Here is a 16,091-nt window from a genome sequence, read left to right as displayed (position 1 = left end):
CTTTGGCACATGATTCCTGTGAACATGCTAATGTGCTTTTGGTGCTGTGTAACAGCCTGACACTTCCCTTTGCTCTCTGTGGCAAAACGACCTGCCCGAACTACAATTATTTCACATAGCCTCTGCCACAAGTTGTTGAGCACCCAGCGGCATATGCATTTATGCATGGGAACCTCTGAAACTTTAATACCGGTGCGTCATTAATCTATGTGACATTTTTTAAAAGCAGGAATGAAAGTTTAATTTGTATTTTTCTTCCCTCTACCCTCTCTTTCTCGCTGGTTAGAACCCTGTCCACCAGCCGCCTACCCAGTCGGTGAAATATTTATCAACGCTGAATCACACACGTTGGGCGAACGCTCGCTCTTCTTTTTACCCTCGGCATATCGGAGCAACGCTCACTGATTCCACGAGAGGAACAGAGGCCCAGAGAGGGGAGGGGGGGAGCTTGAGAATCATGGGAATCACAAACAGTGACAAGTGAGACACCCCTAATCCACTGCAGAGCACAGCTGTGATATGTATGTGCACACACACACACACACACACACACACACACACACACACACACACACACACACACACACACATGAATGATGAACTTAACATTTTGCTAATGACTAATCAACATTACCATAACAAGTGGATGACTAACTCCTATAAAAAGCTTTCATTAGCCTAAGAGACACTTATGCAAGGATGAACAAATGTATACAGATAGTTGGACCATACAATAAACATTAGACGTTGGACATGATTTAATCTTTTTTTTGTAGGCTATAGTTATAAGTTACTGTATGTATAACAGGATAACAGTATCGAAAATTGTTCTGAAGCTTTCTGAAATTGTAAGGGCCCCAGAAGTTTTGGGGCTCCTCGCTGTCCGGTCTCCCAGCCCCGCCCCGCTGTGTGGGGGAGAAGTGAATTGAGAGAGCGCGGCTTTGCCAGAGGGAGCGAACCATGTGCTGAAGGAGGGGAAGAGAGAGAGAGAACCACCGTGACTCAAAAAAGGGGGGAAAATCGATCATGTCAGCTCCACTGATCTGTACAACACACGTAGGAACGAGGGAAGAGCGACAAGAGAATTTGGCCTTTTCACAACAGCAACCCCAAACAACGCAGGAATAGCAGCAGCAACTTTGCAACTGATGCGGTGTCTCCGTGTCTGCACTTCATGCTTTGGTAGTGGCGTTGCGAGGATGACTCGATAAGCACGCATCAAGAAAGCAACTTATCCTATTGATAACTTTTGCCAGTGAAGGAAGCGGAGGACAGTAGCCACGGACGACATTAGATAATTGCTTTTGTTCCAGCCTCAGATTGTGACTGACCGATGAGCAGAGCAGGACACATCTTGTGAGCCAATGGTTTTTCACGGGCTTGGATTTCTACCGCGCGGCTGCAACATTGTGATATTTTGAGTTTCTTCTGGAGGAACAAGAAGTGGTTGCTTGACTGAAACATTGTATCTCACAAAACAGACCTGAAACGTTGAGTTGAATGGACATCGTTATGCGCGCACATGTGGAGTAAAAAGATCTTGATTTGGATGACCCGTAAATTGAAGGACGGTGGCGAAATGGATGCGTGAGAGTTATATTTACGACGACTATAAAGTTTTAGAAAGTATGCCATGCCGGAAAGGAATGGATTTAAAGGACAAACGACTGTAGGCCTATACTTGGCGTCAATGAATATCCAACAATATATGACGAGTGTCGCGCAATGTGTTCAAATAAGGCGTTTATCAATTACAGTCATTGAAGAAAATGGATTTTAATAGTTATTGGAAGAGCTTGCCGTGCAAAAGGAGAGCAACGAGCTGAGTCAAACTGTGAATTAACAGAATTGATGAACCTTCATTGGAACATAATCTAATTGAACCCCATAGACACCGCTGCATCTGCTTGGACTTCTCACTAGTGTTCTCACGAATGGGAATATATACATTGTACATCTTCAACTGAAGACGAACAACTGCAGCTGGGAGCACCTGGAATTTGAATGTGGACTGGAAACAAACCTCGTGCAAGTTGAAGAGCACCATGTCCATTTAAACAGCAACCAGAAACACGTGATTGTACAGTATAAGTTACAGACAACAACGCGACGAATTATATAGACTCTGCCCATAATGGACAAGAACTATTTAGCTTTTCAAATGGAGTTGACATTTATGGTTGTTGCCCTCTTATCTTGGGTCGCGGTATGGGCTGACGATAGCAAGATTATATCAGACAGATATGCAGTCTACTGGAACAGCACGAACCCAAGGTAAGGAGTTGTAGGAGTCAACTTTCAGCGATGCCAATTTACATGGTTGTATAGATCATTTGTGAACCCCAATAAAATAGCTGGACATTTAGACTAAGCTAAAGAAAAATGCCTCACAAATAGCCCAGCGCATTCAAAAGCTCATCAACCATGCTCACCTTTAAGAAGTTTTCCCCTCAACTTAAATTATTTGAATAGATCACGTTAAAGTTCCTTCTTTAACTACAAATACGTTGAGTTAGGGAGATGTGCTTGACCTAGTTATGTATCGTTCTAGTTATGTATCCCATGTTTTGCTTCCATTGTAAGACCTACTTACTACATCACTTATAACTTATCTTGTTTTTACCCCCATTATCACATCTCTCCCAGCTGAGTGTAAAGCAAGTCCCATTAAACCAGGATTTCACTTGATTATAACATCTTGCCAAGGCTTTCGGGTTTCACGTTCACAAACGTATCACATTGAATTCAAAATGCATTGTGTCTGTAGTTTGTCATTATGAAGTTGCATTTGAAAGTGTGATAAAATACTGTAGGCCAAAGCAAAATGTGAGTAAAAAATCTCCACTAAGACACGCAAAACTCGGTTTAGAGGCAGACTACATGGTTATACACAAAACTAAAAAAATGTTGTCAAGTCATTTTATTGACACGCAGCAAGGTTTTGGTCTCTCATGTCGAATATCCCGTACTTGTTTCATTTTAGCCCCTCAGTTCACTCCAGTGCACTATTGACATTTTGGCCTGGAGCTGTTGGAACCATTTTGAACATGAACTAGTTCATTCCAGTTAGTTAATTACTGGAGGAAGGTTAAGATCAATGATAGAAGGAAGACATTAAGTAAGACATTCCATCAGTATTGAGCTCTTGGGAAATTGTTTGTGCTTGACCCTTGCAATATTCTACGCATTGGAATTGTGCCAGCACACCCTCGAAAGATTGAATCAAACTTCATTTCTTGTCAAGTTTAGAGAGCAATTTGTTGTAAAAATAAAAAATTAAAAAAAAGTTCCCCACACAATTTACAAAGATGATGTTTGTGTAATATAAGCAAATTTCTCAAATTTCCCTAGAAACCAATGTTTTGTTTAAGGCAGGGCACAGATATAAAAAGGAAAGAAAATGAAATATGCCTCTATGTATTTGGTGCATGTTGAATTCATTAGTTATTTTCCTTCCTAGAGTGATGAGAAAAATAATAGTGCATACATAATGGGTTACAATGCAACACGAACCATGGCTGCTTCAATACTTATTTGCCATACTGGAAATAACTTGTCTTGGCTCTGCAAAAAAAAAAAACTACATCATGAGTGTTTTGAAGCCCAAGTGGAGCATTTTGGATAACAGTGAATTTTCTACCGAGTCACATGACCGTGATATCCGATGCTTCCTTTCTGACACAAAATCATGTGAGAACTATTAGAGTCTCACACTGTATATCTCTATTAAATGAGTTTGAAGTTGTGCAGGGCATCGATAGGAGTGACTTTGGCACTAGGCATAACAGGGCTTGGATCCTGAGTAGGTTGTATATGATGTGGTTTATTTTTTTAAAGTCAGTTGTTAAGTGGTGTCTTTTCCAATAGCAATCATACATAGAATGCAGTAAGCGGAATTGTAAAAACTTTCCTCGTTTGCCTAAACATTCAAAATAAAAACAATGTGACGGCAAAGGCAATATGCATGTCATATGGATGTAATATGCTTTCTTTTTATGATGTTGGCAAACATTTTGTTGGTTGAAAACAAAAGAACCAATTCGAAAAATGGTTTAGGCAGACATTTTGGAATCCTTTGAATTAGCCTATACCGTCCTCCAATTGGTTGTTGAAACAGTCCATATGTAATATCTGTTAATTGTTGGTCTGAGGTGTGTTTCCAACAATCAGTGATGTGGGTTACACTGTGGGATAGTAGCGAGGCTAGAAAACCGGATGCATAATAAGGATTAAAAGGGGTTGTTGGTTGCGAGTGAGGGGCCTTAGTGAGGGGCCTTAGTGAGGGAGAAGAAACACTGGCCTACTTTGCTCTACATCTCTAAACAATTGTTAGCCAAAGATATATATATATATATATATATATAATTTGCATCACTAATTCAATACAAATAGCATAATGAAGCATTAGGTGTATTAATTGGTGTTTCGGTGTACCGTGGTTCTATTACATTGAAATGATTTGATATTGACCTTAAGTAAGACATGTCAAAGTATAATATGATCTATACAAAAGTATAACATGCATTCAGTAAAAATGATCCGGACCACTGTTGATGCATATTGCAGTGTCCATTACAGAATTTCTCGTTTGAACGGTCAAGTCTTACCTAAGCACAGATTTATAAGGAGGTCGCTATATATATTGATTAGTACTTAAACCGTTAACATCGCTTTCGTTTTTTTGTGTGTTGGGGGTGACTTGTCTGTAGTTCATTATTGGTGCATTTTAAGCTCCGTTGGAAAAGCAATTTCAGTTCTTCAACGTCTTTCTGATCGCCCGAGTTCCATATGCAGCACTCTTGAATTTTTGTAGATGCTCAATTAAAATGGTATAAAAAATGGTGCACAAAAAAAGTGGATCAAATGCACCCCAAGAAAATGTGGGTTTATGAAAGGAATTTAGGTTTGTCATCACCATTCCGCTGCTAATGACATCCCCCTTGTGTTTTCGGATGTGTTTTACGTATCTGGTTTTCGGCATGTTGCAGTTGCTATGTAACTTACGAGTAAATTGAATGACTATGATCTATGCCACACGGACAGGTATTAGAACGATATACTCTAAGAAATACTATGATTTGATACTGTGGTCTTCCAGTTTGCCTACTAATTTAACGCCATGCTTTGCCATTCCATGATATCTGCTTTCCTCATACCGTCCCCTCCGTTCTGACCTAGTTTCGCTGAGGTTATTGGGGAGTATTGAGGGGAAATAGTAGTGGTAGCTGGTCTGTGAGGACACTAGATTATATTGTACTCAATGATTATATTTTTTTTTAGGAAGCTTTGAAGTCAACGATGAAGGGAATACTTTTCAAATCATGAAAATAAGCTTCAGAGGGTATAACCTTGGAGTTTTTGGATAGTAAAACATTTCTGTGCAATGGTGGCTTGGGGTTCCTGTAGGTGGCGTTACATCGTTTTTGCTCTGCTCGGCAACGTGGTCCGCCATTTTCTCATTCATGGTAGGAAGACCTTCATTTTTTGGTGTGTTGAGAGCCAAGACAAAGAAATGACATGGACGATGATTAAAGATGGTAACCAACAGTTTAAATGGGTCAAATGGTTTTTATGCGGAATTGTTTTTTTTTTGAACTACAGTCAAAGATCGATTGGTGTTGACAGATAGTTCTATCTTGAAAATGTAATTTAATAAGGAAATGAGGAACTTTAACCGCTTTTTACACCAATACATATGAGTAATAATGAGTTCTGTGCTTTAACCTCATACTGTTGAAAGTGGAGAAGCATCACTCGGCTCCATGCCAAAACGAATGGACGAGTGGAGAGTAACGGGAAACAAATCTCATGTTTTCTTTCCCAATGATCTGCTCGTACTCACAAATGGACCGTTCTGGGGAAAAAAGTCCTCTAAATTCAAGACTTGAACCACTGCATTGAAAGACCAAGTCAGTCCCTCCAGGTTCCCCGCGTATTACGGGAAGGCTTGCAAATTTGACCAATCACCACACTATTTCCGAATTAAACACTAAAATCATCACAATATTTTCACCTAATATTAACCATCACCACAGTACAAAAAGAGCACTCGCAATTTCAAACATTCACTGCACATTTTCAGCATAATATGGTTCAATCAAGCCACACAAACGTTTTCCCTCGTCAGCGCGTTTTCGCAACAAATTGGACAGAATCATTGCGTGTTGCCGTGCAAAATGTCAGAATTGCCGCGGCAAAATAAAGCATTTCCCCCCTCAAATATCACAAACAAATCGCTGCGAAATCGTGGAGGAACTGCCGTGTATCTTATCTTAGAGCAGTTTGCAGAAATGTTAATATGTACTTTTGTATATATTATTGCTGTAGAATTGATGTTTTCGCTGTTTAGAAAGGTGAAGTTGCGAAAAATACATGTTTCTCATGGTTCACACAGTTTGGATATAGTAGGGTTTGGCTGTCCTCAAAGTGCTTCTTTAGAACACTGTTTGTACATATACTGCAATAGGTTGTGTGTTTACTACTCAGGTGTAGCCTGAGTATTTGAATGTAAAGTTACATTTGTTACTGTAGAAATGAAATTCTTGCTTACTGTTTTAAGGCCTTCAGATATAAGGATATGGCATTGAATTTCGAAGTGCAGTGTATGTTGTTTCTCTAATGGGGTGCTGTATTGAAACCGGACTGTTCTCCCGCAAGCAGGGAGCAGAACACTGTCGTAAATCTTTTGCTAGTTTACTACTCATTTGGCATTAATTCCGTTTTTCAATTTAAACTGGACAGCACTTTATGGGCCACTTGCCCTGCGTGTGTACAATTCAGCATCACCCATATGGCCCCCGTAATTAATTCAAGGTGTCATGAGAGTGGCGGCTTGCAATGCCATCTCAACTTGAATTCTACCTTTTCTGGGGATCACATAATGCACTAATTACTGTACTGCTCAAACTCATATCCCCCTTTAATGGGAGATCTGTTTCCTGAAGGTAAAAAATAGAAGCCTTTTTACTCACAAGCACTTGATGAGATGAGCATAGACGTGAAATTGAACAGGCTTGAGTTCTCGTGACAAGCTTGAGACTATGGTCTACCCCATTGGGCTCGTTGTTGTGGAAATACTGACATTTTCTCTCAGTAATATACTGCAATTAAACATCCGTCATGGAGAGAATATGGTAAAAGTATATACGTAATTGGTTTGTCGTGATAAAATTACCCTTTTCTTTTCTGGACTGGGAAATAGGCATTTTCCATGGCTGAGCACAAGGCTCAGCCTATTTGTTAGTTAGGGAATTTGATTTTAAATGAAAAGATTGTCTGCTATGTTCACTTGTACAAAACACAGCCTCCTTTTAGCCAGCCCTAATGTGGAGCCATGTGGACTGCCGTCTCATTTATACAAGATGGGAGGCCAACTCTATTCGTAGCTATTCCAATGAAGGTTCCTTGTTTTCATCACAGGTCATGAACTAGTTTGGCTCTAAATGTTCAAATTCCTCCTCCAAGGCATTTTAGGAACAGACTAGTGAAAGAATATCTGGGAAAAAAAGGTTGACTGAGAGAAAATCAACTTTTTTTTCCACAAGAAAATACGAGACCATATTCCCATCTTAATGAAAATGAAAAGTGGGAAAAAAAGTTTCACTTCCAAATCAGCAAATTGGCCTGGAATGGAATAATTATTTTAACATGGAATTGGCCATAAATGGCCTGACACAATTGGACATTAAATGGCTCTAACATCTCATTAAAGATTAAAGTTGGTGCATAATATCTACAAAAGCAATTGGTATGAAAGATGAATTCGCTAATCAGTAATCTAAGTTCAAAGCTTCATGAAATAAAATGACCCGGAGAGTGTTTAAGCCCAAAGCCTGCTTCATTTGGTAGGACACTGCATTTCATGTCCAATGATAATCAAGGTTATGCTAATGTTGGACATGATGAATCGCCTGCTTTTACAGTCCTTGTCCCTACGGACAAAAAAAATCCCCATTCTTCAGTTGTTGTATCTGACAAGCAGTGATAGTTTTGAAAAATCTATAAACAATCTTCTGACCTAAGTGTAGTGCTTTGGACTTTGGCTATTTATATTTTCTTCCCGAAATTGCATTAGATGTGTCAGCCATTACCCATTTTGACTCGAGACAAGAGTGTATTGCTTTTCGCTTCTATTCTCTCTCTGAGATATGGTGAACAAATGTAGAGTTTCGGTTGACTCGGGTGTCCCGTTTGTTCAATCAGTCTGTCACCAACCTCCCTTCCATTGTACCCCCACCTGTGTAGACACTGAGAATGGCTGTACTGGTCGCATCGGTGGCAGACAGTGAACTAGGTGGCGAGTTTTGTCGGCCTTGTTCCGCATGGCTCACAGCAGCCCGTCTTGCCGCCGGGATCTCAAATATTGATGAACGACGAGTAATGGCTGCCGTCTCATTTATTAACCATAGCTTATTTTAGTTGGAATCTAAAAGGTAAATAAAGACCCCATTTGCCGTTGTTTATTTGATGTTTCTTGTTCTTCCCGACAGTGCTTATCAGCACTTCATCAAGCCTTATGTACTCCTCATGCATTTTAATGCCAGACCCACATTCTCTTTCCACATAGGCGGTCTCGTGTATCAAGAGAGCTAGAAACGTCGAACTTCGCCAGGTGTTCTCAAAAACTAACTGTATCCACCACGAGAATGTTCCAAAAGGAGGGCAAACAGTGAAAATCTCTGTGTTACTGTTAATCAGGGTTGTGAATAAATCCCCCTAACCACACACTGCATTAGTTACACTTGAAATGTGCAGACTGGTGAGGCGTTCTCTCAGCCCAGGATAGGCCTATGGCCTTTAGCGTTCCACATCTCTGTTGCCATAACAAGTCAGTTGTGGGGTTGATTTCTTTTAGCAGATTTAAGGCAGATTGGTGTTACCCTTCGAAAGCCTCCCGGGATGAAAGAGCCCAGCACCTCGCCTATTCTCCTGTCCTTGCTTGTGCCCTGGGCCTTCTGAAACTGGTCCTGCATTATATTTGAACGTTGTTGGCATATTGCTATCATGTCTTCTAATGCTCTCCTCCCATTTATATGTAAGACCTTTTAATGTGATTTACGTGTGCGGGATATAAATGTAATTCTGTTCTTGTATTACTTTACCGCCAAACACAATAAAGCCGGACAGCAGTTAATTGCGTCAACATCCTAATCGCTTCTAGCTTGTAGAAACACTGCCCGGCGTTTGATAAATGTAATGGGTGTTGTCGGATTCGGACGGGCCCCCGCTCGTAAAAGTAACGACGGTGTTTTCCTAATTGATCCGCGGTAATAGTTTACATTTATTGATGCACATTGGGCGTAAAGCTCTGACTCTCTCTTCATTACCCCTTCATCAGGTTCTGATTTGGCTTTTTTATCCTCCAGCAGAACATCATTTGAATGAATATAATGGAGAGTGGAGATGCCCCTTCAGAACTGTGAAAGGCATTTTCGATCGCTTTCGGGTCAATGTCCTCCTCTCGCCCATTCGTGTAGTGTTATGAAGTGGTGGATTTACTTGTGGTGGATGGAGCACCCTTTCAAAATAGGACGCCACTTTTGTGTCCCCTTGGTTCCCGCACAGCACCATATTCAATCACGGGGGAGAAAAGCGCGTTACGTTAATGGCAAACTCTCACGGTTGAATGTGTAGGGAAACGTCTCTCGGTAATAAGAGGGCAGGGGAGCACATTAGAATGCAGGCGGTCAAGGAGACAGGAAGACTCCAGCAGGACCAGCTTATTGCTCCTAAGTCTTTTACCACTTCCCTCAAAGAGATTTTTCTTCACCATCCATTTCTTTGACCGCGGACCAATTGAATATATTGGTCATGGAATTGGAAAGGATGTTGCTACATCTGTAAGGGCCATATATATATATATATGTATACAAGTAAATAATCAAACACTCAACTGAATCAATGAAGTCGTAGGGATTAGCTCTACTGTTTCGCTGAAGCAGAATTACTAGGCTCATTGGCCTTTCCTCGGACAAAGATGAACTGGCTTGAACCCATGAGTCTTTTACTATGCTACCGATGTTGCACACTTGCATGTGTTTTGATACGCGGACTTGTTTTGATTAAACTAACATGCCACAATGGAAACAAAATCAACACTCCTTCCGAGTGATAAAATAGTGCACTTCTGACTGTAGAGATTTTTTTTTTTTTAAAGAAGGGTTTAACCTGTCTCTGAGAAAGGATTTGTTGTTGTTCTGGTATGTTCATTTGATTTCTGTGAAAAGGTACGCAGGAATTTATTATCACAGATGTGTGCTTTGAATTGAAGTGCTAGTTTTGGATTGATGCATAGATTAGAACACTCGAATCATGTTTATATCACCACATAGAAGGATATGCTTTACTAATTAAACAATATTTTCTGTGTATAGTTGTCCAATCCTCTCCCCCCAAAGGTAGTCTTGTAAACTTGACCCAAATGGCGGCCAGAATGTAAGAGAATGAAGTTAGGCCTATGTATATTTAGGCTTCAGATATTTGCATAGTTTGTACATGGGTAATAGGTCCATATAATTTTATTGATTGGTTGGAAATTAGTCAAAAATATTTTTATATATTTGATATTCTTAGCAATGGATGATATTGAACTAGTATTTTTTTCTGATTCAATTGTGATAATATCTTAGCGCTGTCTTTGTTGTACATTTCTTTAGAAAACGCTTTGAATTATTATGAACATTTTTACTATTCCATTTCTATATTGATCTCCATGAAATAAATGCTCGATTTCTGGGTAACATACAGAGGATAATGTAGGTAATAATTTAGAGCTTTTATTTATTTATATTGACATGTTTTCACTGTTTTGATATTGATTATTGAGTTCAGAATGCCTTCCCACCATAATGTTTTGACAAGTAGTATCCTACGTGGTGTGTTAATTGTCATTATTTGAAATATATGTAGCATATATCGGCAAAAAAAAAAAGATCCTATCTGCTTTTTTTCGTACATAAGAAAACAAAAAACAACATACCTCAATTTTATACTATACGCCTTACACTTTATACATTAGTACCACGACATAATCATATGCATACATGGCCTACAAAAAGTAGTCAGCGCCATTAGGACAACTTTCTGTTAGCATTAGTGGCTATCCCACAGAATTCACTGAGGGTAAGGCATTAAGTAGTGAGTGAACAGTAAATGGGTCATGCAGTTCTTCAGTTGATTCTGAAATAATGAATTAGCGAGTTGTTTATGAATGTATACAGCAGTTTATTTTGCACTTTATAATGTAAGTCGAAAATTCTTAGTAGACAATGTTTTTTCTTCTTCTTGGGCATAATTCTTACCGTCAGCAAAAATAATAAATAACAGTTAATGCTATTGAGAAAAATGTTTGGAGGAACAAAAAAATGTTGACTGCAAACCCCCAAAATATTTCTTAAATATATGGGTCCACCCATCATTAACACTACATCATTAACATAATGAAAACTACAATCTTAAAAGTAAAGTTTGACATTTTGACCATTCTACAACTAGGTGTAATCATATTTCTGAACTTTATATTTAACTAGTTATTGAGAAAACACATACCAGAAGGTCTGAAAACAATATTTACCTCAGGATAGAGTTAGCTGCCTGATGTGTGAATTGTGGAAATTCAACTCCAGACACAATGAGGTTGAATGCAAGAGAGTGAATGCCTAGTCTCCTCTCATTCAGTGAATGTAATTAAGATCACATTTACGTACTGTAAATGAACATGAATATGTAAGCTTACAACCACAGCAATACTTTGGCTACAGCAAAACAAATGTTTTTGTTTTGGATGCTTGGATGATGTTTTAGCCTAGATTTGACAGTCATGTGCGGTGTGACCTGACGGTCTTGGTAGGTCTCTGCAGAACAGCCATTGTGCCTTGTAGGCCCTCACCTGTTTCTTCTTAGCATGGCGTGACTGTGTGACGGGGTGAACGAGCGATGGCTTTGGCACACATGGTTCTGTCTTCAAGTGAGAGTGCGGGGATTTGCTATACCACAGTGCACAGTAAGCTTTGACCTTCAAACAACTGGAGATTTGGAGAGAGAGAAAGGAGAAAGAAAAGCTTGTGAAAAAGTGGAGCATTGCTCCCATGTCATCTGGGAGACTTCTTTCCTGAATAGCAGACATGTCAAGCCTGTCATTCACATGGACCGAAAAAGGGGCTTTTATCTGGGGTCTTGGGGTTCGGTGGGGGGGGGGGGTTAGGTACAGACAGTACAAACAGAACTAGCCAACACTTAACCTGCTTATGTGTACTGTACATTGTCGCCAATATTGAATAGAGTGTTCTCAGATGCTGTATAGTGTATAGTCTATTTCCATGAGTTAATAAACTACTAATGGTGAATGAGGCCTTATGGAGGTAATATGTAATTCTCTTAGACCATTTTTTAAATTAATGACAAGTAAAAATGAATAAAACGCCTTCCATTTTGCTCTACAATATCATGATTAGTAGCCTCATGAAGGAACTGGTCATTTATAATGTTTTGGCTTCATATTATGGATGCCACAATGCCAGAACAGCATACATTTTCCAAGATGTACCTTCTGAGACACAGTGCCTTCAGAAAGTATTCCAAAATTGGTTGTTGATTATTGCTAGACAAACATTTTCAGGTCTTGCCATAGATTTTCAGGTAGATTTAAGTCTAAACTGTAATTCGGCCACACCGGAACATCCACTGTCTCCTTGGTAAGCAACTCCAGTGTAGATTTAACCTTGTGTTTTAGGTTGTTGTCCTGCTGAAAGGGGAATTAATCTCAGAGTGTCTGGTGGAAAGCAGACTGAACTAGGTTTTCCTCTAGGGTTTTGCCTGTGCTTAGCTCCATTTCGGTTCTTTTTTATCCTGAAAAACTTCCACACACCTTAACAATTGCAAGCATAACCATAACATGATGCAGCCACCACTATGCTCAAAAGTATGGTGAATGGTACTCAGTAAGAATTGTATTGGATTTGCCCCAAACATTGAATTGCATTGCCAATTTTTTTGCAGTATTACTGTAGTGCCTTGTTGCAAACAGAATGCATGTTTTGGAATATATACCCATATATGTAATACATCTGTTTCTTTGTCGTGACTGTGTGTATTGATACACCATTCAAAGTGTAATGAGTTACTTCACCATTCTCAAAGGGATATTCAATTTCTGTTTTCTTTGGACCCGTCAACCAATAGGTGCCCTTCTTTGTAAGGCATTGGAAAACCTCCAAGGTATTTGTGGTTGAATCTGTGTTTGAATTTCACTGCTCGACTGAGGGACCTTACAGATAATTGTATGTGTGGGGTACAGAGATGATGTAGTCCTTCAAAAATCATGCTAAACTCTATTACTGCACACAGAGTGAATCCATGCAACTTATTATGTGGCTAGATAAGGCCATTTTTAATCCGGAACATATTTAGGCTCGCCATAACAAAAGGGACAAATAGTTATTGACTCAAGACATTTCAGCTTTTCATTTGCAATTCATTTGTAAAAACGTAGAAAAACATAATTCCACTTTGACATTATTGGGTTTTTCGTATAGGGCAGTGACAAAAAACTAAATGTAATCCATTTCAATGGATTACATTTCAATGGATTACATTTCAATGGATTACATTTCCATGTGGAAACAGTCGAGGGGTGTGAATACTTTCTGAAGGCACTGTATATTGTTGTCAGAGAAAGTGTTGTATAACCCACTGTGAAACCCTCTGCTGTCCCAGTGTCTTGCGAACGTTTGGATATCTCGTTCCCTCCTCATAAATTGGCATTTGACAACATTTCAAAATAATTTCTTGCATCGCAAATTTTTCAACAATCTCTCAATCCCTACAGAATGGGAAATGGAATTACACTCCCAAGTTCCCAATATTTTTGTTATTATGACTCTGACGTTTTATGAATAAGTACATCATCCAGCGAGGATGCTTGTGATCCGGGAAAGTGAAAAAATGTGAGAAATGAGAGACGAGCGCTTAAAGCTGCACAAAAGGATCGTTTTTCACCCGCCGTGGTATTATGGCCTTTTACAATGCTATCGGGACAGTGACGTGCTCCGAATGTGAACTGACGTCAGCTATGGCACGGGACTTTGATATCAACCGAGGTGATTTGATTTCAGCAACTGCACGTAACGTACTGCCGCTTTTCTTGTGTGAGCTCTTTTTACCCTTCCAGTCGCCATGGTAGGAATGGGCTGACATGGATCCTTTAATATCACCTGCACAAAGGCAATCACATAGCAGGTTGCAAAAAAAAAAAAAAAAAAACCTTGAAATGTTCAGAGTTTCTTGTGACACTGAAGTCCTGAATCACAGAGAAACTAATGGAGGTGACCTCCTGACTGAGCTGTGTTGGCAGGCATGCCTCTTCAGAGATAGAGAAAGAAAGAAAGAAAGAAAGAAAGAGAGAGGGAGAGAGAAGGGGGGGATGGAAGACTGTTTGAAGACGGGGACAGTGGCAGTAACAGGAGAGGGAACATGACTGGTGTGACAATGGAAACCCGGGCCAGGGTCGCCACCACTCATGTTCCTAAATCTCTCTATGACGAGGGGCAAGGAGCTCCAAAAGTGGGTTACCAAAAGCGGCGAGGGAATCGGTGCAGTTTTGAAGGTTTAGATAGGCTTGTTTGGCTTTCAGTTTCTCAATTTAGGAAGAGTCGAGCTTGAAAATGGACCAATTGTTTAGAAATGTGCACAAATGAAAGATGTGAACACAAAGTGTAGTAACATAGACATTATTAGGAACACTAACATGCTGGAGCACTGCTGCTTATGACTGCATGCGACTACAGTTGCCTTCTATTGTTTCTTCTTGGTTAAATGATTCAGCACAATTGACCGTTTCAGCATCACGCATGGCATTGTACTGTGTATGAGATACTAGTTCTGAGCACATCGAGGGAAGATTTAAAAACATTGTTTTAAAAACCTCATACGCACAAAGATGACTAGAATTGAATGAAACTCCCTTCCCTATTAATCTGCTATTTGCCCCTTTCGGCCCTACACTCCAGGAAAACACGTAACATGTCTAAGCATCTGGCACATCTCTAGTGACTCAGAAACACATCGAACACTCCAGTATCTTCTCTGTATGCCGGTACAGTAGAGAAACATGAATACCTAACAATACCGGGATGAGATTCTAGGTGTTGTGTGAAACTCGGCCGGCGGTAATCCTGGTGGCGGCGGGATCTCTCGGCGCTTGGCCCTCGCTCCCGTGCGATGCTAAAGTGCAGTCTCACCTCGGGGCGGCGGTGAAGCCAGCTGAACATCAGGATATGGGGAGATTACAGAGCCTGTGGAGTGAGTTTAAACAGGATTAGCCATTCCAGCTCAGGTGCTACGCTAATAGGATTAGAGAGTCCCCTTTCTTGTTCATCCCAGCGTTAAGACGAATTACGGGCCCCCAAAACAAAGGTGTATATTCGGACGGCACAAGGACGCACAAGGGATAGACAACGCTCTTAGGGGGGGGGGGAGTGACCCCCATATTGACTGTCACCCAACACTTTGGGGGTCCCCTTAGTTGGCGATGGAACTTTAATTAGTCCATGCATTTTTCAGGGCATAGAAGCCACTTTGCTGGAGGAAGTGTTTTGAGCGATGATTGCATTGTTGCTGACGGTCCCGATAGCCCTTTAAAGATTAGTGCTGCTTAAAAGACAAGCCCACTTACAGGATGGAGGAACAACGTTGTTTAATGGAAATGCAAGCCTCTATTCTAAAGGATGGCCTTAGAACTACAAATCAGATTTAGTTTTGTTTTATTGGAGAATAGAAGCACATAGCCTTTCCATTTTAGATGTATTATCCTTTGATTTCAATGACAGTCTAGTTTATTATACCATTTAGTTTCAGCTGTCAGAATAGTCTATTTAGCCAATCTGTCTTTACATTTGGTTAAACAACCTTGTAGATATGGAGTGTAAAGCATTGAGACTTATAATGCTCCCTTAGAGCTTAGTGGTCACCATGACTTGAAGTAGTCTGTATCTCTGCACATTTGAGTTTCTCCAATCATGATAACTGTTATCGGTCCAATTCCACCGGAGTTATCCCGTATCAATTTCCGCATCACTTTAGATATAATCTTGCTA

At 40.1% G+C, this 16,091-nt stretch overlaps 1 protein-coding gene across 1 annotated transcript in view; it reads left to right on the top strand.

The window, feature by feature from the left end:
* The first annotated feature begins 932 nt into the window (after positions 1-932).
* Positions 933-16,091, top strand: part of LOC127932291 (ephrin-A2-like) — a 124,345-nt gene continuing 109,186 nt past the window's right edge. Inside the window, exon 1 of the mRNA XM_052527596.1 lies at positions 933-2,274. Within this exon, the coding sequence (XP_052383556.1) occupies positions 2,135-2,274 (140 nt within the window). The 5' untranslated portion in view covers positions 933-2,134. The remainder of the gene's footprint in view (positions 2,275-16,091) is intronic.

The sequence above is a fragment of the Oncorhynchus keta genome, chromosome 1 (genome assembly GCF_023373465.1).
Source record: "Oncorhynchus keta strain PuntledgeMale-10-30-2019 chromosome 1, Oket_V2, whole genome shotgun sequence".
Taxonomy (NCBI): Eukaryota; Metazoa; Chordata; class Actinopteri; order Salmoniformes; family Salmonidae; genus Oncorhynchus; species Oncorhynchus keta.
Note: the sequence above shows the minus strand (reverse complement) of the source record. Positions and strands in the feature narration are given on the sequence as shown.